Source organism: Ipomoea triloba, chromosome 7, assembly GCF_003576645.1.
Source record: "Ipomoea triloba cultivar NCNSP0323 chromosome 7, ASM357664v1".
Classification (NCBI taxonomy): domain Eukaryota; kingdom Viridiplantae; phylum Streptophyta; class Magnoliopsida; order Solanales; family Convolvulaceae; genus Ipomoea; species Ipomoea triloba.
In genome coordinates this window covers 24,737,716-24,761,387 of record NC_044922.1, presented here as the reverse complement: position 1 = coordinate 24,761,387, position 23,672 = coordinate 24,737,716, and the positions used below count along the sequence as shown (strand labels likewise).

The following is a 23,672-nucleotide window of genomic DNA, read 5'->3' as shown; positions in this document are numbered from 1 at the left end:
ATTGTTTTTTCAAGTTTGTAGAATTTTCTAAAATTATGTACATAGCTATAGAGATGTAGAGATTCATAGAATCTTTTAAAATATTATAAAATTCATAAAATTGTATGGAGAATTCTAGAGATAAAATTCTACCCGTAAAATCAAATCAATCTCCATCAAGTTGAGGTGAGGAACTAGAGCAAAGTTAAGAGTTCTTAACATTTCTTAAGTTTTCTTGTGAAATTGTCTTATTCACATACTTAGTCATTCCACCATTTAATTAGCATTAGCATCTTTTGTGAGTGGAAGTGGCAAAAAAAAAAAAAAAACGTGACCATAACAACGGGTCGAGCACAAGGTTGGGGACGAGATCCAAAGGTGCAAAGAAAATCCATAGCGTGACACTAAGCATACATGTACTTTTGCCTGCTTTTAACCCATAAACTCAATCAACTTTATTTTACTGTTTTAACCCATAACTTTGGGCGCTGTATAAGTGAGATTATATAAAATAGTAGTCAAACCAAGAATCACTTTGTAACAGAACAGCAAAGATTATATAAAATAGTAGTCAAACCAAGAAGCACTTTGTAAAAAAGCAATAACAGATTGTTGAAAATTGAATCAATCGCGTTAGCTAGGGAAGCAACTCAATATAAGATTACATTACATTTTCCAAAACTAAGACTCTGAATCAATGGCATTGGCTATTCATCTGTGCATATATATTAATATTAAAACAACATATACTTCGCAATACAAATCAATCAGTTCCACAAGTAAAACCTATTGCTTTTTACAATAGAAATACACAACTCAACCAGTCATACGCTTCAGAATATCGGCACGACACAACCTTAGCTGCCATCTTCTGCATCTCACTATCTATGTTCACAACGCAGAACCCATGCATGGCCGCTCAACTGTATTTGAGAAACATAAAATAGTTCTTTTACTTGTATGGCATTATATGGTCAATTTCACTACTTCCCTTGAAACTGTAAGGATGCGCCATTCAGAAAGGAGTTTGTCAATTCCTGAATGGGAGAATATTGGAGAACTTATATTCAATGAAATGCCTGCTCATATATAAGCAAGTGAGTTCCGGTCTAGGTCAGGCTGAGGGCGACCACGAGTAGGGGTAGGTGGTCTTTGAATGTTTAGTTCCTGAAGAAATGAGGATCCAACATTAATTTACAGCTAAAGCAGTTTGCAAAAATTGCAGAAAGCTACACAGGCTTACCTGCATCCATGTGTCTTCAGTGACCCGTTCTGGAGATGTATCTGGGGATAGAAGAGGCGGTGGCAATGGATGAATCAATTTAGGAACTATAACAAGTCCTCTCCCAACTACCAGTATTGCACCAGCATTATTGGCAGTTCCTGAATGCATTCATTTGCATGTTTAGACTACATATTCTGTTGCCAAAAAAAAAAGAAAAGAGGTGTAGGATTCTAAGAACATACCACAATAGTTAGTAGCAGAAAATAGTGTGATCAACTGCCCCTGGGCAAAACGTTCAAATCCATCCATAACACACTCATGTGCTCTTATTATTAATTGCAATTTATTCCTCTTACAGAAATCTGTAACACGATCAGGCTGAAAGATGCAAAATTTAAATATATAAAAAATGTTATGGGAATATCCAAGTTGTAGTAAAATCTTATTCACAAGCACCGGATGTCGATCAATGTCCAACTAATCTACAGTTACTATGATACAATACAGATTCTGCTGCCAATATGCTAAAATTGATTGGGAATCAATTTAGTTATCTTATTTCCTAGTTTATTTGTAGTTGCCTTTTTACTTTTTTTTTTTTGGGGTGTAGCCCAGGGTTTCCACCGTCGGGTCGGACACAGTGACTAATCCCTTCGCTGGATTGTAGGCACGGCACCTCTATTGGGTGGGACAGCTGCCTGGCTGCTCCATACCCAAAGCCAAAGATCGAAACCTTGACGTTTGGTTAAAGGTGAATGAGTCCCTTCCACTCAACCACACCCTCCAGGTTAGTTGCCTTTTTACTTTAAGCATATTTTAGAATATTGTTTCCTTATGTCTTAAGCTTTTAACTCTTATATATAGGGAGAGTACTAGATTGTCTTGGTAAGTTGGAAATTGAATAAAATCAAAAGGAAGTTTCTTCCACCAACTTCTCTCTCTCTCTCTCTCACTATTATCATATCATACTATTCAATGTAATCCACTCTTACACAACGAAAACCCTAAAATGAGAAATTCAAAGGAATTCAAATTTAATGGTTTTCACAAACTGTTTGCTAGCTTAGTTGCAACTGCCTTGTTTATATCTGTTAGGACTGAGAAAAATAAGAGATAACAGAAAATCAACTCATACCCCAAAGGTCACAAGACCGGGCCCTCTTGCATTTGGTCTCAATCCTTCCACACTATCATTTTCCGTGGGATCAGACCTGTAATAAGATGCATATGTAAAAGCTTTGGAGATGAAAACCTCGATTGAAATGTATGAACCAAACCTTACCATAGTAAATCCATAAGCACTATGGAGCCAGCATCCATTGTTATTGGTCTTTCTATTTTTTCAATTTGTTCAACTGAATTTATTGACCTCCCTATACCACCATGCATACAGATGATTTTCTTTTCAATAAGTGCAGCAAGTGGAAGATAGTTAAACAGTTGATTGAAACGCGTCCAAGCCCAGATTCCATCATTCTCTCCCTAACCACATGTTTCATGTTTGTCTTTAGAATATAAGAAATAAATAAATATGGAGCAAATAATAAGTATGAACATTTACACATACCATTCTTTCAATGCATTCAATTCGAAAACCAAAAAGTGCATTGATGTCTGCAGCCTCATGATTGCCTCGTATTAAATGAACATTCTCAGGATATTCAATCTGAAGTTCAAGAGCATTTTATGTTAAATGAGCATTTTATATCTGAAGTTCATGATTGCCTCATACACGAGGACTTTTGGACTGTCTAAAGCTTACTTTTAGAGCTAGAAGCAAAGTGATGGTCTCCAAGCTGTGCTGTCCTCGATCAACGTAATCGCCGAGAAATAAATAGTCAATATAACTGAAAAACAAAGACAATATCCATCAAACTACAAGGGAGGGAATACAGACTAAAGAAAATATGATTGGGAACATTTCATGACATTCAAAAAGTGTAATGAAAAACATTTCATCTTACGGAGCTTGGGTTCCTACAAGAAAGCCCCTTCTTATGCAGGCACTATTAGAGGTATTTTTAGTGGAAATGATCCTTACCACAGCAATTTTACAATCAGGAACAAATTTTGCGTATAGATATTGAGTAGAGTGTCAGATGGAGGACTAACTTAAAAGAAAACCCATAATTCTAGTTGGTTCATCTTATTTCTTTACAAGAAGAATTAAAATACATGGCAAGGGTAAAATAACCAATGTTTCCAACACAGAATTGGAGAAATTAAAAAAGCTTCCACATTCTGCTATGACTTTTGGTCCCTGATATCAATCCTTCAAAAACTTAGCCATTATTCATAGTGAACCAACATTTTACCTACCATTCAATACTGCAATAAATCTTATACACTCAATTAGTAGTTCTTCATGCAGGGTTTCTCTACTATATACCTACATACATGAAAGCTATTTTGAAGACACCTGATACTCATCACCAATCAATCAGAATAATTCAAGTTTTGTCTTTGATTAAGAGCTTGGTTAACTAACTTTGGAGAATCAGACTTCATTCCCTACACAGGTGAGTATGTTAAAACTACAAAACCATTAAAGTTGGTTAAGTGCAGATTATGAATGTATTCCTCTGAACTTTAATAATAGTATTACGTTATGTCTCCGGCAGTGGAAGGAAATCCATATTCATCAAACAGTCGCATTAGATCACCAAACTGTCCATGGAGATCACCAAACACTTTGACTGGAGCTTTCAGTTGTAGAACAGTGGGCTCATGCATGAAGATCTGCTCAGCAGCATAACAAAGTTCACCCACTTCATAAGAATCCAGAAAGAACTTTCTGTTGACAGGAGCTTTCCAATTCCGAGGCCTAAGCAGAGTTGATATGATCTGCGATTAAAAATTAAAAAAAGAAAAGAAAAGAAAAAGGAAAACAAATTATCTTAAGAAAACAATCATTGCTCACTCATTAGCCTAGAAAACAGAAAAGATACAAGTCCTTGCCTTCTTATGCAACCCCTGGGGAGATTTCTGCCTAGTAAATTTTTTGGTTGGATTTGACAGATCGTTTTGAGATGGAACCATTCGCCGGCTCTCATTTTCAAATTGATCCAAGGACAATTGCCTTACCATTCCTCCTAGGTTACCAACAGCTTCTTTTGCAACTACAACCTATGCCAGTACAAGAGCTAAAATTTTATTATTTGCAGAAAAGAATTAACTCTATGCAGTTTAGCAAGATACATACAGCTCTGGGGTGAAGGCGGACATCCACTTCACCATCACTACCGTCTGAAGTGGTTTCTGCAGCTTGGGAATTATCATCAGATACAGATGTTTCTTCAGGATTGTTAGATGCAGCCTGTGCTGCTTGCCAGACAGCATTAGCAGCCTCAGCTTCAGCAGCAGAAGCCTCAGCCAGTTTCTCCATAGAATTCCTGTCCATGCTGCAAGTGAAACACTTTGAAGAGTTAAAAAGAATTCATCACTACAAATTCCACCAAACAACTATCAAAGCACTATTTAGACTACCTTAAACCACCAGATGAGATGACATTTCCGTCTGGAGTTGCATCAGAATTGACTGATCTAGCAGTCCCCATTATTGGGGTTCGCTCAGATGATAAAACTGGGGAGTTTAAGTCAGATTGCAATGGAGAATTTTCTGCAACCAGTAAATCATCTAATAGAATATCTGCACGGGAAATATGAGAAGCTGACTATAAATGCTGTTGATCATGGATAGCTGATAACAAAGCATAAACCGAAGCATCTTATCAATTGCTACTGCTAGCAGCAAATTAAACCAAAAAGAGATCTATTTGCAGATGATGGTTATTTTACAATTTGAGTCAGATAAATCAAAAAATCTTCCAGCAGTAAGAAAATCTGCACTTCGCATCAAATTGAAGCCATTGAGTAATCTGTTTTGAGCGAACACAGTCTATGCAATGTATTCTTTTAACATATGACAAAAAAGAATTGGGGCATTCCATATTCTGCAATTATTATTCGCATTTATTACCTCCTCTAAGACCACCAAAAGAGTATATCCGAACACCAACAGATGCAACTGCATGGCGACAGCGTCGTATAAGCTCTAATGAAGGATCATGCTCTGTTTGCCCTTTGTTATTACGTGAAGAAGTTACCAGCCCATTCCTATCTAACCAAACTCCAGCAGCTGTATCCAATACTATTTAACAGGAGACAATACTTTAAGACTTGAGAGGAGGACATTCTATTTAAATGAATTTCAATGAAAAATCACATAAACAAACTATACAAAGTGTCCTGAAATTTACCTGCTATAGCTGCTTCACCTTCCACAGCACGACCACCCCTAAGTACACCTCCTGTAACATGTAATCGTGCACCAACAAAGACCTGACAACCAGTATAAGATTATGGAAAAGGAACATCATTCCTATGCAGGGCTACATTCCAGCCCAAAAAATATTAAAGACTACTAAAGCAAACATAAAGGAGAAATTAATGGTGGCACAAAAGAATTTTTGGAAAAGAAATGGATTGTGAATGACTGAGTGCTTATCACTTACCGAAGCATGTTGGTACCTTGCTGAAGCTGCAACCCCCGGAGCAAGAGTCCATTCCCATTGGCCATTTCTATGCATGAGTAGTCCATAAGCATCTGCCAGGGGCTGTAGGAGCAAAGGAAATTATAACATCCAAGTCCTCACCATGCCAACAAAATAAATAAATAAATAAAACAACAACATGCTAAAAGCTATGTTGTTTTTGGACCGGGGTAGGAAATCAGTGACTTGTATAGGATATAGAGGTTGGCTTGATAGCAATTCGTAGCCAATGGAATTAGATATGTAGATCCACATTGTTCCAAAAAATGTCATTAATTATATATTCTCACAGTTTCCTAATTACCCCATTGGATAATAAATTAAATATACAACCACTTTGAAATACCATGTAAATAGAGGTGTTCACAACAGACAAAGACCTTAATGCATCAACTATCAAGAAACTTGGGAAACCAAAAGCAAGCAAAATAGAAAACATAAATACACAATTACAATCATATTCTATACCATAAGGCATAAGGACATTTAGACATAATTACAATCATATTCTATACCACAAGGCATAAGGACATTTAGACATACCGTGCCTGAAGCATCTCTCCCACCACAGAGCAAAAACATCCCATCTGAGCGCGCACTTGCAGTTGCATACCTACAAAAGCAGCATAAACTTATGTTTGAACATTTACAATTTAAAATATAGCACCTGAAAGATGACGAATTCAAAAAAAAATGGTGGAAAGTAAATGTGTCAACAATTCATAGGATGGAAAAGTCAAATATCAGCTATAATCAATTATACTCCATATAAAACAAAGATAAACATATGCTGGATAAACAAATGGACTGAATGACTATAGGTACACTTTCAGCAGCAACAAGTTTGTATATATCAGCTGTAATCAATTATCTAAAAGAAAGATAAGCATATGCTGGATAAACAAATGGGCTGAATGAATATAGGTGCATTTTCAGCAGCAATATGTTTTTACTGAAACAAGCATGTATCAGCAACTTGGAATCTACATGTCTGGAGAACAAATTCTGGAACTAAACAACATTCTGCAATTAGCACAATTGAGAAAATAGCCTGGTTTAAGGATGATTATAGAACCTGACTCAGTTGAAGACAGCAAGCATCCAACATGATATCACAATATTCTACATTTATCTTGGAAATCAGTTATAGAACCAAAAGGTGTAAAATGCACATTCAAATAATTTAGTTTTACCATATATCCATTAAAAAAAAAACCACTAACTTCCATTCTGATTTGGATTTGAATTGAGAGTAGATAATGTAAACTCACATTCTACCAGAGGGTCTATCACCTTCTGGATTCAGCCTTTGCCAGACATATGGTTTCTGAGCAGTATCCAAAGCCCAGGCATCCGACAGAACTCTCTTCCCTGAACAGTATAAAAACAAAGATTTGAGACATAAAACCTAGAAGTAAAATTGCATAGAAATTACTCATGTTACTGATAAGGATTAAGAATGACAAATGATAAAATAAGTATTTTATACTTTTTAATAAATATGATTCAATTCAAAATGTCATCCAAACTCCTATCATCATCGAAAACATACAACTGATGTCCTCAGGATCAAGAATGCAAATGAAATATGTTCTTCAGATATTATGAAATAATCTGGAAACACATTGCTTTGGTGGAATACTTAATACCCCCAACGCCCCTCTCTCTCTCTCTCTCTCTCCAAACACAGCAAAAGAAAAATCCACAAAATCACAAATTCATGCCACTATATATTATAAACAATATTACAAAGAAAAACATTACAGGTTTCCAATAATCATCAAGAAAGTACTCAATTTAGCAAACAATAAGTATCACTCTAAGTGGTACCCTGGTAATAATTTTATTTCAAAGCATGCTGATAACATAATTTGATAATAAAGATGGAATGACCACTGAAGAGTTTATTGAGGAGTATTGCGCTCACCATCATTGCCACTAAAGGTAACAAGATATCTTTGCGCAACCAAGTCCATAACATGGCCGTATCTTGGGCCAGGACCCTGGCCTTGAACTACAACTCTAAATCACAACAAGTAACCAAGTCAAAGTTAAAGAATCAACATGGAGGGGGGAGCAATTAGTATATTTCTAGAAGCTCACCGGTGCCATTTCAATTTGTCATTGGTCAAGTCAAGAACATATAGGTCGTCAGTTGAATGGCCAGCAGGTCCTATGCCGCCCTAGCATCAATTGCACAATACATCAAATAAACTTTCAAAATCTAATAATTAATTTTTTTTTTTTTAAACAATGAGAATTTCAGCTTCTGATCACCTGAAATACAACCATAGTTCCAACAGCTGCAGCTGCATGTGCGGCCCTCGGCGAAGGTGGCTCTCCAGCTGGTTGTAGTCTTCATGATTGCCAAACCAGAATGCAAATTCAAGAATCATATGAGTTTACCAAAACGTTGAAGTTTTTGAACCAATAGTAAAAAAATTATTTAAAAAAAAAAAAAACAAACAAACAAACAAACAAAGAAACAAAGAAATACCTGGTCCATTTTCTGGTGAGAACATCATAAGAATGAATAGCATTGGTTACGCCGGCAAGACCTAAAACCAAATAGATATTCAAAGTCAGCAAGTGTGCAGTCAAATTTGGGAGAGCGAGTCAAAAAGGTGGAGGAAGAGAGAATTACGGATGCCGGGGCCACCATTGCCGCCTTCAATAGCGGTGGCGCCGCCAAAGAGGATGAGGCGGGGGCCGTGCGTTTTGGTGGCGGCGACGGCGGTGAGGGTGTGGCCGCAGCGGGGACCGGGAGCGTCTTCATCGGTGTCCCAAAATGTCTCTAAGCTACGATAAGTTGGAGCTGGATAAAGCCACGGCTTGGAAGCCATCCCATCCAGCTCTACTCTACCAATCAAACAACCAGAGGATTGATTGGTATGCAGATCAAAGAGGAACACACTTGAATTACCACATCACCAACGCCGGCAAGAGAAACCGCCGGAATCCGGTGGAGTTTTCAACTTTCAACGATCTGAGAGAGAGAGAGAGAAAGAGCGAAACAGAACTGTGATTCTTACTTTTTCAAGTCGATGGATGAGTAGTGGGGAGGGGGTTTTGGAAAGCGAATGCAGAAAGACCGATTTTGGGGTTTTTCTTTTTCTTTTTCTTTTTTTTTTTTCAAAAATCGTTAATTTAAATTCCCCTTTTTTTTCTGATTGCTTGAGATGCGAGAGCGAAACACGGCAGGCAGGCAGGGCAGGGGGATACGATCGAGTATGGACGAAAGTGAGTCAACTATTGACAAAACCGGAAAACAATCAGCCCGGTTTTCATACTAAGTTCTACTCTACTAGATTACACTTTACATATATATATATATATACAACTATTTATAAATTGATACACTACACACTAAATTAAAAGAATCTAATCAATAATCAAGTTTCTAACAAAAAATAAATAGTCTATTTTAAGAAACTAATTGATGGGATATAAATTGAGACTGAGTGAGCTATTGAGGTAGGCGGTCAGAAGTAACGGGATTGGTATGGTCGACAGGGTTAATCCATCAGTCGGTAAGGAGCGACGTCCAAACTTTATCGACTGGTGGGCATAATTCGACGGTATGTTGAGCATAGGTTCTTCCGAATGAGTGATTTGAGTCCAGACTCCAGACAGAGGGTCACAGGAATTCTTCGTGCCAATTGGTAGGCTTAACCCAACGGTCTGCGCACATAAGCCGTTTGTGCCGACTGGCTGAGTGAGAGGTCCGATCACTCGGATCGTTCAGCCAAGTGAGTTCCCAACTGATGATAAGAGATCGTGTGAAACAGGCGGTCGAACTCAGTAGTGTGTTGAAATTATGCCAAGTGGCCCCACGAATCGATTGAATAAGAGGACGTTATACCGAGTGACCCTCAAAGTTGGTCGGGTAGAAAGGAGATGTGCTCTTGATGAAGGCACAATAGCCATTCGTGAGGCAAGCAGTCAAAGCAACGGATATGACACGATTAAGGAAGTAATAGGTGTATTTATTGCCTATAATTAGCTTATTTAATGCATTTATAGCAAGTCTTGATGTAATGGTCGAGCAAGACTACTATAAAATACATTTTCTATCATTAAGAGAGGGGAGAACATTTTTTAATAAACACGAGAGTTTTACGAGAGGCATTTTGAGTGGTATTTTCCGATTAGCATTTGATCTTTTTCGGTAGTGTTGGCTCGTCGGCGTCGTCTTTTGGTCACAAAACCATCACTAATAATTTTTCTGTGGTAAGTTTCTTGTACGACTGCTTCATTTATTTTAATCCGTGAGATGAGTCCGGTCAAAATGAAATGTAATACTAATTTGAAATAAATTTTTTTTATTATATATAAAAGGAAGTGTAATATTTTTGAAGAAATATGTATGGAGTAATACTTTTAAATAAAGATGTACGGAGTAATATTTAGGGTTGAACAATTATTTATGAAAAAAAAATGTAATACTAGTTGAATAAAATATGTTAAGAAATAAAATTTTATTTGACTAATAAATAGTAACAAAACATGCAAAATGAGATATAAGTCATGTTTGGTATCGGTCAATTTTGGCTTATTTGACCACTATTAGCTGTTTGATTTGGTTAAGAAATCAATATAAATGTTTGGTTAATAAGTTTTTTCTAACTCTAAAATACTAAAATTCAAAAGGCTACTCAAAGCAGCCTTTTCAATTAACTTTTTGAGAAAAGAAATTATACCAAACAACTATCAGTTTACAGCTAATTTACCAAATACCTTTCTACAATCAGTTAATGTTATCAACTAATCATACATTCTAACCCAATTAGCTAACAGTCATTCACCAAACAGTGCCATAGTTTTTTATTGGATAAGATACTGATAACAAAAATAAATAAATAAATATTTTTACACAAGTTGGATGGGAAGTGAGATTACTTTTGTTTGATCCAAGATTGTGACTATATCTGCCCCCTTTGTTTATTTATTACGTGAAATATTAATTTCAATATTGTTAGTTGTGATGATCACTATGTTATTGATTATAAATTAATCACTATTGAGTTCACATGATTGATGAGTTAAGAATTAAAATGTTATTTTTTTTATTGTAAATTGGTGCATGCTCAAAAATGAATGTTTTTTTTTTTTTTTCAAATGGATAACGACAAATTAATTTAATAATAAATATTTTTTTTAAAGGTAAACGTAGCTATTCCATTAATTCATAACATAAAATGTTTACATCAACGATCAATGGCCATTCCTTACAGTCAGACATAGAAACAACTTTTCTAACTATGATATAGAAAACTTGAATCGCAGATTGTTTCATAACTAGGAAGCTATGTTCCTTCAGGGAGCTTAAAGTTTCATCAAAGATCTGGGTCTTCGTCATCATTATTTTTTGCTCGTTGCCTAGGATAAGATCAACACTTGCCGAAACCAAACTAAACGATTTATGCTAATGAAAATGAAAAGCTCGTGAAAGCAACGGGAGGAAAAATGCTCGTGAAAGTAACGAGAGGAAAACACAATAATAAAGAAAATAAAAAGTGGGTAAAGTCAAAATAGGGTTGGGAGTTCAAGACTACCAACACAAAGCCCAATACCTACCTATTATTATTTTATTCAAAGGGAGAGAAGACGGAAGAGGAAGATCTGTGGCGGTGGTCGGAGGCAGACGGAGCTACGACGGTGATCGGGGCGGAAGAAGAGCGAAAGCAAACGTAGAAGGTGACCAAAACCGCCGGCTCAAAACTCCATTAGAGCTCCGGCCGGAGGCCGGCGGTGGAAGCCAAAGTTGAGCAGCAGAGAAAGGCGTTTGGTTTTAGAGAGAGGAGGGAGGCAGCATTAGGGTTTGGACAATAATAATAAATATTTTTTAAATGCTAATTTATCATTTGTTAAAATGTATAATTTTATAATAAGTTATTTATATATAGAGTCAATTCAAAACTATATGTGTGTAATAATTAAAAGAAAGACATGACAATAAATAAAAGAAACGTTTAATTTGCAAGAAGTAATTGGAATTAGATGCATCCATACATACTATATTCCAATGTGTTAGAACTTTAGAATATATGTAGCAATTTTTTTTAATAAATGTGATATCATTGAGAAAATCATAGTTAGAAAAAATAAATAAATAGGTGGATGTGGCATGCTTTTCATATATAATATTTCTAATTGTATTGGCACTGGAATTAGTAGTACTCAATAAAATATTATATAATATACATAATTGTATTATGTACTGTCAGTTGATAAAAATTAATAGTAATATTTGTGACCGACAAGTTAGAAGCACCATAAGCAAAACGACCAAAAACAGGTAAAGGAATGCTAAATTTTATAGGGAGAATAAAAGGGAAAGACTAAATTATTCATAGTTAACTGGTTGATAGCTAGTATATAATAAACATATGATCGAAAGTGACAAAAATTTAAAACTCATAAGTTTAAAAAAAAAATCAATTTTAAAGTTTTAATGCAACTAAAATCAGAATACTTGAAAGACCAAAAAAAAAGGTATTAACTCCATAAACAAATATTCAACAAAACTTTACCACCATGAATTTTTCAACATGTTGGATCAATAAGCAATACTAATTACAACTTTATAGTAGTGTATTACCCAAAATATATATGATGTAAAATAAGATTTTATAAGTTTAGCTTTCTTCACAAAAAGGGTAACCCTAACCAAATTGGTGAGACAATTAATTGGGTAATCACACAGACTCCAAGTTCAGCTCTCCATTGAAATTGTTTATCGTCCTTCTTAATTTGAGTCTGTCAATTATAGACAATCTAAACTAATTTACGGGTTAGAGTCACAATACGAGATAGCGGATATGAATTTTCTTGTGAATCAAAGTTTTATTCACAAAGGAGTGAAGGACCTTGCATTGTGGTATACTAGTTAATGTAATAAAGGGAATCTCTTTAATTAAAGCTTATCAGTCTTGTACATTTTTAGTTTGCTAGGGTTCAATAAACCAATATTATTGTAACCCATCATCATTAGCTGATCAAAATTCAACCCAATACCTCTAAACCTCCTCATTGATGTACTCTATTATATTCATCGATGGCAGGCAATATAATGCGGCACTATTGACTACTCCCTAGTTACTTTTGGTGATATGAATTTGTGGATAAAATTAAATTTGTAGAGGGTTATATCATGTTTGATTCACGAAATAGATAAATAAAATAAATAATATTTTCAAAAGTAAACATATTATATCATTTCTTTTTACTCCTAATTAACTTTTATATAATGCCAAAAATTGTCATATATAGACGTCAATATACTCGCCTTTATTTATTTAATATATTACGTAATATGTAATAAATATATTATACATTTTTTATAAGCACTTTGATATGTATATATTATACTAATTTTACACGCACATTGCGTAACTGATTTAATGTCCGGTGTTTGTATTTAAATAAGTAATTCAAAGTATAAGAGAAATTCATTATAGTTGATCTTAAAATTAATGTTTAATTTACATTTTTTTAAAAATAATTATTTAAATACTTATTGTGGTTGATACGGTAGAAAATAATTATGTAAATACAATCTTATAAGTACAACAACATACACCAACCAGTCAAACACGCACATCTCTCCTCCGGCTCTTGCTTTATTTATGAGGAGGCCTAACTCATGTCCCGTGACTATTCATCTACACCAAAAATATCTAAGCATCCATTTGTGTCAGTGTCATCCTCATGTTCATGAGAAATACCCCCCCAACATTTTGATGGACAAGGACAACCTCCCAAAATGTGCAACTTTTTTATTCCCCCCAATGATGATTATAATGTACTCACTGCAGGCAGGATGACAGGAAAAGTTCCAAACCTTTTTCAAGAATGTCTGTTTGTCTCTGTCACAACCTAGTGGGGATCAAGGACAGGGGTTGGGAAGCCTCCAGTGGACCTTGTTAATATCGGCAAGTATTTCAGGACCAAGCTCAACTGTGATTGCACCAACTACCTCTTCAAGCTGCCATATCTTTGTTGCTCCAAACACAGCACTAGCCACAAGAGGGTGTCTCAAAACAAAACCTGCCCAAAATGATTCACAATTTACTACCTTCACTATTACATTACCCACAGCATTCTCTCCTCTCTTGTTTTGTAACGAAATGCCCCACATATTGGATATGCATGCAATTATTTGTAATCATTGATGGATCTCATCGCTACACTATGCTTACTTCCTAGTAAGTCGAGCACATTTAACCATGAAATTTGTTGGTTATTTGGTTGGCATATCTTTCTTAAAACCAATTAGTCCCTACCTTCACTATAATATGGCATTAATTTTAAATTAAACTCTTGGATCTCATACTAAAATCGCTAGGCACCTGTGTATTTTTTTTTTAATTTGTTTAATTTTTAAAAGACTAATAATTATAAACTATTTAATACTTTAATAGTTAATACTAAAATATTAAATATTAACCTAAAAAAATCTAGAATTTAAACAATTTAGGGTTATTTTGCTCAAAACGATGTTTTTTTTAGTGAAATAACTCATTAAAAAAAAAACAATAGCTAATCGACCGACTATGAGGCCTAGGCGGTCAGCGCCTAAGCGGCTTAGTCGGCCACCTAGACCACCGATTATAGTGATACGCTAGGCGGTCGATCAGCGCCTAGGCGGGATTTTTGTAACACTGCTTAAAACACCCAGTTTCACCCATTATACCCCTAGTATTTCATCCTCCATATTTACTACTGGTCACACTAAATGACACCAATATCTATAATTATATGCCTAGTATTTCATCCACCATATTTACTACTGGTCTCACTAAATGACACCAATATCTATAATTATATGCATGTCTTATGTATGCACACACAAAGTGAGTGAGAGAGAGAGGAGAGATCTTGCCATACCAATTGCAAGAGACACTGGATGAATACCATATTTATCTGCAATTTCACAGTATGACTGCAACACATAATAGAAGTGCGTTAGCTAGGAAACAAAAAAAAAATGTCACGCAAATGCAAAACAAACACCTAGAGGGGGGACCATATAGCATGAAAAAGAAAGTAAGAACTATATACTTACTATTGCAGCCTGTCTAATTCTGGCTTTTGACAGGTTGTATCTGGACTCCCCTTCCACATACCTCCCTGAATGAAGAAGCAGCTCACTTGTGAGAAATTTTACCAGTAGTATTGCAATAGCAATAAGATTGTGATGTAACCTCTGAACAGATTAAGACGAGCATCATCTGGACCCCCATCAGGTGAGAAGTACTTCCCAGAAAGTATGCCCATTGCTAGAGGGCTGTAGGCTAATAAGCTCACCCTGGGGAAAAAAAATATTCAAGAAAGTTTACACTCAGCATAATTGAGATGCATGAATAAGGTGTATGACTACCCAAAGAGAAGTATAAAACGTAATGTATTGATACAAGGTTCACCTCTCGTTGTGGCAGCATTCGGCCATTGCCAAATCAAAAGTTCGACATAACAAGTTGTATGAGTTCTGAAAATGTAAAACAAAAAGAATCATGGAAGCCAAGTCATGCTTTACTCATAACAATAACGGTACCAATGTAGAAGAGATAAAAGGAGAAGCCTCACAAGTTTCAAGCATAATTGAGCCATACAGCACCTGGACAGAAACTATTCGAGGATAGCCAGTTCCACTTTCGGCAACTTGTAAGAACTTCATGATGCCATAAGGTGTTTCATTACTTAGTCCAATGTACCTGATCTAGAGGAAATAAATTTCACCTTCAATTGAATGCCAAAAAGTAAAGTTGAATAACCAAATTATTAGGAAGCACACAAATAACCTTTCCAGCATCGACAGCTCTGCTTAAAGCACTTATTTGTTCCTCAAAACTCACTGAGGAAAAATTTAGGAGCGGATCATATTCAGTTTCTCCAAACATTGGAACATAGCTGTGAGAACGTCCAAGAAATTTTCAATTAAATGGTGGATGACAGAAGGTAAGTCCAAGACGTATTCAGTTTTCGCATTCTAAATTTCTAATTCTCAATTATTAACTGACACATATGATGCTATCAAAAGAAGAGAGAAAATAGAGGGAAATCCATTGTACAAACCGATCAGGCCAGTGAATTTGATACAAGTCTATGTAATCAGTTTTTGCACGCAACAAACTGCACCAGTTCATCAGAAAATTAGTCCAAACAGCAATACAAAATCATTAACTGAAAAGTAAAAGCATAATGGGCCAGTAAATTCGATAAAAGTTTATGTAAGTAACAAGTTGCGACTATTTATCTGGAAAAATGGAAGAAATTAGAAAAATCATCATGATACGATACATTATACAATAAAATAGTCAATAATGTCAACATTAAGAAATGCTTCCAAACAAAGACAACAATCACATTGATGGATTAACCTATTACCTATTGTCAATTGCCTCAGTTATATTCCAGGCATCCAAGCTTTCTGGTCCATTTCGGATCCAAGACATCTGTCCAGAAGGGCCACTGACCTGTATAAAAACAGAAAACAACTAAGAAACCATATGCAATTGGAACAAGTTCAACTGTTCAAGGTTAGAAGAAATCAATATAGCATCAGTCTGGAAGTCACAACAACAGTGAGAAACTCTCCTGTTTGTGATATTTCAAACACTGTCATGCCCCATTAGAGTTATTTACTCTTCTGGACAAATTTCCTTCATGCTACATGTATTATAGAGCTCAACAAAAAGTGATATTGCATTATACTATCTTTATAAGCACAACTTTGCAGCTATGAAACAACTCTTAATGATTCTCTGAGCATCCAATCTAAAATAAGTTGGCAATTGATAAAGTGACTTGGTTGGTATAGTTGTTTGATATCAGATAACATTACTTCAAACACAAACAAGCAAATAAAATAGAAGCAAATTTTCACTACCTTTGTTGCAAAAATGACATTGTCTCGGGGGATTTTTCTCTCCTTAATCCATCTGCCAAAGAACTCCTCACTCCTCCCCTGAGTTTCTGCACGCTGAGGCACTGGGTACCTAGCATAAAAAAGAGTTCAAGAAAATTCAGTCGAGAGGAACACCAGCTGCACATTGGAGACAAATGTCGAACATTTGGTGTGCATACATTTCAGCAGAATCGAAGAAGTTAATTCCAGCATCAAATGCTCTATCTAGGATCTGAATAGACTGAGAAAAGGTGTTCTGCTCGCCAAATGTCATGGTTCCTGCTTCAGATTTTGGAACTCAGAAAGAAAAAAGACGTACAAGTGCGAGAACAAAGAAAGAGAGAGCCATGGACTCACCTAAGCAGAGTCTAGACACCCTCATATCTGGAGCAAGATTGAACATAGGCATGGCCAACGCCATTGCAGAGCAGTCTGATACATATTATTACATTAATCTAACTATAAATAATAATTTAACAATCAAATTTCGAAAAAATAAACACAATATAACACATAAATTCACTTCAAAAATCAGGAAAAAAAAAAAAAAACAAACAAACAAACAAACAGTGCAAAAATTAACCTCGTGAGTCTGTGTCCTTCGTCGGCTCGTCGCCGTCGCCTGCCCGTAGGCCTCCCACCTCTGTACAACTGAACTGTTCCGTAATTCCGCTGTTCGGCGTCGCGAATGTTTTCCTGCAGATAACGCAGAATCTCCGGCTGTCCGTTGGCGGGGCTACTCTTCGCAGTCTACTCTATCGTTTGCCTAAGGTTTAATTTCCTGCTTTAAAGGAAAAGTGGGAAAAACATTTGAAGTGGAGATGCGGGGGATCGAACCCCGTGCCTCTCGCATGCAAAGCGAGCGCTCTACCATTTGAGCTACATCCCCATGTTGACGGCAGCACAGTTTAAACATTATAAATACGAAACCTGACTATTACACTAATTGCAAGATGTGTTGGATCAAATTACAAGACCTCACATCGGGTTCTACCATTTGAGCATCCGCTTTGGCAATTTATATCATATACATGGTCTACACAACATTATGAATCACAAAACACATTACATAATTTATATTTATAAACACTAAATTTTACAACACAAAACACATAAATCAAATATAAATTTTATAACACAATACAAAAAACTCATAAAATAAAACACATGCACATACATTGTAAACATTAGTTCATGGTATAAGAATTGATCCACTTTGGGGTCATTTGTTTCCTTGGCAAGTGTTTTATAATGCAAGTTTTTCAATTCTTCCAACTCTATCACAAATCTGAGAATTTCATTGTACCAAATGCTTTATAATGCTAGTTTATCAGTTCTAAATCCCAGTCAATGCAAAAATTGTGGTTCAGACGGGCATCAACGCTGCCAGTTGTGTGCAGGAAACCGGTAGGTGAACAGATCTGAGTTAAATCAGGGATGATATAATAGTATTTCATCAAATCTTCAATGCACCAGGCAAAAAAATTGATTAATAATTTGATAGTCGTCAGTCATCACTCGTTAAACTAGCACCAATTTCATAAAGCAAGCATCAAACATTCTATTAACAACTGCAATTCAGCCACCAAATCTACATTTAACACTTTGATGAAGCACTAAATGTTCAAAAACAAAAAATTGGCACAATTCCCATTTCTTTGCCCTCTGATTCTTCAACTAATTAAGCTGATCTAAAACTCCTGGGACATAGATCCAATCTCGGCCTTCCCTTTAGCATTCTTCTTGGGAAGCAAACACTGGTTAATGTTGGGCAGAACACCGCCATTGGCAATAGTCACAGATCCTAACAGCTTGCTAAACTCCTCGTCGTTTCTCACCGCCAATTGGATGTGCCTTGGGACTATCCTGTTCTTCTTATTGTCCCTTGCGGCATTCCCAGCAAGCTCCAAAACCTACAAATTCAACAAATCAACAGTTGATTAATGATTGCACAACAAAAACAGAAACAAAATAAATGAATGATTGAAAGGATAGGAGAATAGAGAGCAATATGAACCTCAGCGGCTAGGTATTCGAGAACAGCAGAGAGATAGACCGGAGAACCGGAGCCGACGCGTTGAGCATAACGGCCTTTCTTCAAATACCTGGCGACTCTGCCGACGGGGAACTGAAGGCCGGCCTTTGAGGACCTAGTGACGGATTTGGAGGCTTTGGGCTTGCCCCGGCCGCCGGTGGATTTCGATTCCGCTGCTGCAGAACTCATGGCGATTGAGGTAAACTTGAAATTTGATAATTTGAGTTTTCGCGTTGATCGATTTGGGAGGGAAATGAAACACATTCGATCGTTTATATAGAAAGGAGCGAGGTCTAGACCTCAATTCTAATTGGTGGATTTGATTTCGCATGGATTGCCAACGTGGCTCACATCTTTTGGCTTCCCGTTCACCGTTCTAGAAATCTTGATTCTGATTGGTTACTTGGTTTTTGCGGAGATTGCCAACGTGGCACCTATTTGACTTTCCCGGGTACTTCTGCGCTCCATCAAATTTTTGACTCCTACTTTGGCGCCACATTATTTGCTCAATTATTTCCGACTAAAATTACACTAATAAAATAAGTGGAATATATACTAAGTATTGGTAATTACTCAATCTTAGCATTAAAATTATAATATAATTTTTACATTATTTTTAATTTAAAAAATAGCAAGAACACTACATTATAAAATTATATATATTTAAATTTTAATTATGATATGTGATTGATGAATGATGAGGAAGGAGTAAAGTACACTTTGAATAAATTTTATGAGTTAATTCCCAAGATGGTCCTCCGACTATAACATTTTATTAATTTAGTGCATTGACTTTTAATTGCATCCAATGTGATCCCTAAACTATTCAATTTTAATCTAAATTGGTCGGCCTTTAGATGTGGCGTGAATTGGGTGTTAAAAAGAGGGGCAAAATGGGTATTTTAAGTGCTTCTCTACTCCTAACCGGAGAACAAGAACCAAAGCCATATCAAGACAAAAACTTTTTCCCCTGCGTTAATGCAGACAAAGAAATGAAGACGAATTCAGCCTAATCAAGGGAATTAAGGGCATGATTTAAGAGAATTATGCAAATCTCTTGGAGCTTAAGATACCAATACCTGTACCAATCTCTGACTGTGCAAATCATGCCAAGGTTCTTTTGGGAAACTAGTAGTAGGTCTCTATTCAAGTTAAACGTGACAAAATAACACAATCACTAACAGATCTTTTGTTTTCGAAAACATGAAAGAGTTTTAGATTATGATCACAAAGAATTCATCCAAGGATTACCGTGAAATTTGGGTTATGATAGTCATCTTTGTGCAAAGTTTGTAATGTTCTGAAAATAGGGTGATTTGGAGTATCGTATCGTCCCCTGCATAAATCAAGGCCCCCAACAAAAGCTATAATCTTTCTCCTGTAGTTACCCGCATCTGCATCAACTATAACAGTTTTATGATGGTGTGTGTAGATTGTTCCAATTTCCTGATGACAAAAACAAGTTCCGTAATGAATAAACTCTGGAACTCTTAAAGCAAGTCTGCAGCTTCCTCAAACGTCAAACAATGCTTTCTCAAAGAGATTATAGAAACTAGACATAAAGCCCGATAGGTAAGGATGTACGAAGACTCGAAGATAATGGAAAAAAGATCGCACCTTCTTTGCATGATTCCATCCTAGATATCATAAGAATGAGAAATATTGGTAATAGTTTCAAACTCGAGCAAGTGAAGCAACAAGTCTCCTCAAGATTTGTTGCTAACGGTTATGGAATAGAGTAAAATATAACTTAGCTAGACTTTCCTATACTCAAACGAATTGTTTTATTGTTTTCACCAAAAGAAAAACTACAAATTTGTATGCTCGGTGCTAAACAAACAGAACACATTTAGAACTTACAGTTTTATACCCAAGAATGCTATTAGAAGTGGGATCATCCCATACAAGTAGCAGCACCCTCACGCCTTGTTGAGACTTCGTTTTGAGAAGGTCCCCCAAAGTGCTTTCTTTTGTATCATTACTATCTCGAACAAGTCTAACTAAATGGTAGACAAACCATCCAGTAATGTAGATTAACTTACGAGCCTGACTTATTGCGCTGAATATATCATGCCAGCACTGCCTGTGATGTTACAGTAACGGTCTCGATCTTGGTACGTATAGTTGAACTCCGTGAACAAAAACTTGCTGACGACGATTCCGGCGTAAAACGAGATGAAGAATCAGGTGGCCTCCTCCGGATCCATGGTTCTACACTGGTGATTCAACATTCTCTCGTGATAAATCAGCTCCGCCGAGTACATATCCGTCCAGTACCAAGCCGGGAGGAGATTCTCGGGAACCACGCTCTCCAGCCCCTTCGCCGGCAGCCCAAATCCGCCATTAGCGACCACCTTGCATCCCGTCGCTTTCCAGGGATCCAGCTTGTTGCAATTCTCCACCAGCTCGTAGTTGAACATCTGCGGAATAGACGTAGACTTTGCCGGACCTGCAGTCGTGGCGGTGGGGCAACAGATGGTGGTGGCCGGCGGCGGACTTGGCCAGCGAGGAATGGATGAGGGAGAAGAGAACCCATATTTGGAGAAAGATGGTCGCTAATTTAGGGAAGAAATTGACTGGTCAAATGGTTTCAACGACAAAGATGTTAAATTGTCCATTTTGCCCTTGTATTTGACGCCAGGTTCACGCCAAAGCTAACACAGACCTTTTTGGCTTAAAATTGAATAGTATGAGGACCACATTGTGTGCAATTAAAAATCAAGGCACTAAATTAAGAAAAATGTCATAGTTGAATGACCATTTTGGGCATTTTCTCTAAATTTAATATATTTTTTTATTAATTAAAATTTATCAACATTATTAAGGAGTTAATATTTAAAATGATTTATCGACTATACTAACTTTACTATTTTGGTTCTATCTTTTAATTTTGTAAATAAATCCCTTAACTATAAAATGCTAACTCATTTTAATCATCATGTTAAATGACCTTTGAATCCAAGACAAAGAAGCAATTCCCATACTTTGGTGAGCATCCATTCATAGCCAAGGTTGTTGCTTCCTCAATAAATCAATCAAGGGGTTCACTCATTTAGAGTAACCATATATGAATCGACGATAGTAATTTGCAAAGCCAAGAAAGATCTCAATTGACCCACGTTATAAGGATTTTGCCAATCTATTACTTTTTCTATATATATATATATATATATATATATATATATATATATATATATATATATATATATATATTATTTCCCCATTAGCTTATAGCATGTCCAATGAAAGAAATCTCAAGACTACAAAATTCACAATTTTCTATCTTCACATACAATTCATGTTCCCTCAATCTTTGGAACACTTTTTCTAAAATGTATAACATGATCATCTAAATTTACATACAAAGTAATAAATTATAATATCATCAAGATAAATGACCACAAATTGATTTAGAAACTCATAGGGTACATCATTGATCAATTTGCAATAGGTAGTATGAGCATTGGTTAGCCCAAACAACCTAACAATAAATTCAAAGAAATCATAACTCGTAACTATATTGATTTTCTTCGTATAGCTGAGGTAGATTCTGTTTTGCTAATAACCTAATCACAAGCCCAACTTAGTAAATAATCGGGTTTTCACATCTTGTAACATTTTCACAATAAACGTGTGAATGGTTACAAGTTTTGAGATCCTATAGCAAAGAAAATGGTGATCATCTATGATACAATGTTTGATGAGCAATGCATGTTGCAACAAAACCAAGAGAATATGTTTGTTGATTGTTATATGCTAGCTATAATAGAGGTGGATATAGATTAGATTCCATTGACTAAGAAAGCAAAGAAACCACCTACGTTTGAGAAGGTCAAGATTTCTCTACATTTGAGAGGCTTGAGGTTTCAAAGTCCACATCTAAAGGTTCTGATGGAGTACCCTTACAATATTACAAATTGGCTAGAAACATACCAAGACACATCAATGTTAAGCCTCCTAGAAGGTATGAATTTTTAGGCATGGTATATTTTGCACTTCATAGACAACTTAATCTTGACAAAAATAAGTGCAAGCTCAATTTTATTTTATTTTTTTAAATTTAAAATTTAAATATTTGATATGACTATTTTTCAAAAAAAAAAAAAACAGATGAAAAAAAAATTAATTGTTGAATTTGAAAAATTTTTAAAACAAAACATATATAAATATATCTGGGTTTGAACCGCCAATTAGGCCATTTCCGGAACCATAACCATAACCTTGGTCATACATACAAGTACGTGACATTTGGTTCTAAGAATAAAAATAAAAGGAATAGAATAGAATTCCAACATGAATGAAATAAGAAATGAATAGAATAAGAATACTACTCCGTATTATAGTATTATACTGTTTGGTTCGAAAAAAAAAAGCATACTATTAGAATAAGTCATATTCTTGTGTTTGGTTGCACTAGGGAATGCTATTATAGAATAGGTCATATATATTCTAATATATCCATCAATTCCAAAAACAATTCTAAGTATTACGCGGAGTAGTTAACTAAAATGCCATGTTCCCAGGAAAGACTTAGTATTATGATTTGTGACATAAAAAATGGTGGGACATGGCATTTTAGTTAACTACTCCGCATATAAGAGATTAAATATGAAACCAAAAAAAAGTGAAATTTTGTCTTATGTAACATTTTTAAATACTATGCGGTAAGCAAGATAAAGAACTTAGCAGTTTTTTATTTTTATTTTTTTATTTTTTCATTTTCCTTTTGGGAAGTCTCTTTCCTTGGCCCAATTTGTTTGAAATTCAAATAAAGCCGTCAATAAGTTAGTTGAGATGTTATGAATAAATTTAAATAAACCTTAAAGTAGCAATAAGTTTGTGTTATTCCATCAATATTTTATATACATCCTATAAAAAAGCATATAGAAGAGTAGTAGTTGAAGAACAAGATTTTAAAAAAAAAAACCTAATTGAAAACAATTTTTTTTTTTTGGGGGGGGGGGGGGGGGA

The 23,672-nt window shown here is 35.7% G+C and overlaps 3 protein-coding genes and 1 non-coding gene across 4 annotated transcripts; all 4 read right to left on the bottom strand.

The window, feature by feature from the left end:
* Positions 1 to 570: 570 nt before the first annotated feature.
* LOC116025226 (serine/threonine-protein phosphatase BSL1) lies at positions 571 to 8,922 on the bottom strand. Its single transcript, XM_031266378.1, has 21 exons — positions 8,402 to 8,922; positions 8,255 to 8,315; positions 8,035 to 8,113; positions 7,861 to 7,940; positions 7,685 to 7,779; positions 7,029 to 7,128; positions 6,301 to 6,370; positions 5,719 to 5,820; positions 5,464 to 5,545; positions 5,184 to 5,354; positions 4,691 to 4,853; positions 4,407 to 4,605; positions 4,163 to 4,330; positions 3,810 to 4,048; positions 2,967 to 3,051; positions 2,772 to 2,870; positions 2,487 to 2,686; positions 2,340 to 2,415; positions 1,447 to 1,582; positions 1,223 to 1,362; positions 571 to 1,146 (listed from the first exon to the last, which is right to left on the bottom strand). Exons 1-21 carry the CDS (start codon positions 8,598 to 8,600, stop codon positions 1,063 to 1,065), a joined length of 2,628 nt encoding a protein of 875 aa, XP_031122238.1. The 5' UTR covers positions 8,601 to 8,922; the 3' UTR covers positions 571 to 1,062.
* A 4,278-nt stretch (positions 8,923 to 13,200) lies between these two features.
* LOC116024946 (protein tas-like) lies at positions 13,201 to 17,417 on the bottom strand. Its single transcript, XM_031265989.1, has 13 exons — positions 17,250 to 17,417; positions 17,024 to 17,098; positions 16,846 to 16,945; positions 16,649 to 16,757; positions 16,147 to 16,235; positions 15,835 to 15,891; positions 15,561 to 15,669; positions 15,377 to 15,478; positions 15,183 to 15,247; positions 14,964 to 15,067; positions 14,825 to 14,889; positions 14,647 to 14,701; positions 13,201 to 13,806 (listed from the first exon to the last, which is right to left on the bottom strand). The coding sequence occupies exons 2-13, from the start codon at positions 17,085 to 17,087 to the stop codon at positions 13,646 to 13,648; spliced, it is 1,080 nt and encodes a 359-aa protein (XP_031121849.1). The 5' UTR covers positions 17,088 to 17,098; positions 17,250 to 17,417; the 3' UTR covers positions 13,201 to 13,645.
* A 65-nt stretch (positions 17,418 to 17,482) lies between these two features.
* TRNAA-UGC lies at positions 17,483 to 17,555 on the bottom strand. Its single transcript has one exon. It is a non-coding gene; the product is annotated as a tRNA-Ala (tRNA).
* Positions 17,556 to 18,177: 622 nt separating this feature from the next.
* LOC116025721 (histone H2AX-like) lies at positions 18,178 to 18,951 on the bottom strand. Its single transcript, XM_031267055.1, has 2 exons — positions 18,684 to 18,951; positions 18,178 to 18,579 (listed from the first exon to the last, which is right to left on the bottom strand). The coding sequence occupies exons 1-2, from the start codon at positions 18,888 to 18,890 to the stop codon at positions 18,358 to 18,360; spliced, it is 429 nt and encodes a 142-aa protein (XP_031122915.1). The 5' UTR covers positions 18,891 to 18,951; the 3' UTR covers positions 18,178 to 18,357.
* Positions 18,952 to 23,672: the final 4,721 nt, after the last annotated feature.

Excerpts from the sequence above, each read along its gene's own strand:
- LOC116025721 (XM_031267055.1), bottom strand. The coding sequence starts at position 18,890 with ATGAGTTCTGCAGCAGCGGAATCGAAATCCACCGGCGGCCGGGGCAAG. Across the intron at positions 18,580-18,683 it reads TCGAATACCTAGCCGCTGAG|GTTTTGGAGCTTGCTGGGAA; the intron begins GTTCATATTGCT and ends TTGAATTTGTAG.
- LOC116024946 (XM_031265989.1), bottom strand. The coding sequence starts at position 17,087 with ATGGCGTTGGCCATGCCTATGTTCAATCTTGCTCCAGATATGAGGGTG. Across the intron at positions 16,758-16,845 it reads TTCTTCGATTCTGCTGAAAT|GTACCCAGTGCCTCAGCGTG; the intron begins GTATGCACACCA and ends TTTTTATGCTAG. Across the intron at positions 15,892-16,146 it reads ACTGAGGCAATTGACAATAG|TTTGTTGCGTGCAAAAACTG; the intron begins GTAATAGGTTAA and ends GAACTGGTGCAG.
- LOC116025226 (XM_031266378.1), bottom strand. The coding sequence starts at position 8,600 with ATGGCTTCCAAGCCGTGGCTTTATCCAGCTCCAACTTATCGTAGCTTA. Across the intron at positions 7,941-8,034 it reads GAACTATGGTTGTATTTCAG|GGCGGCATAGGACCTGCTGG; the intron begins GTGATCAGAAGC and ends AATTGATGCTAG. Across the intron at positions 2,871-2,966 it reads CTTTGCTTCTAGCTCTAAAA|ATTGAATATCCTGAGAATGT; the intron begins GTAAGCTTTAGA and ends CTTGAACTTCAG.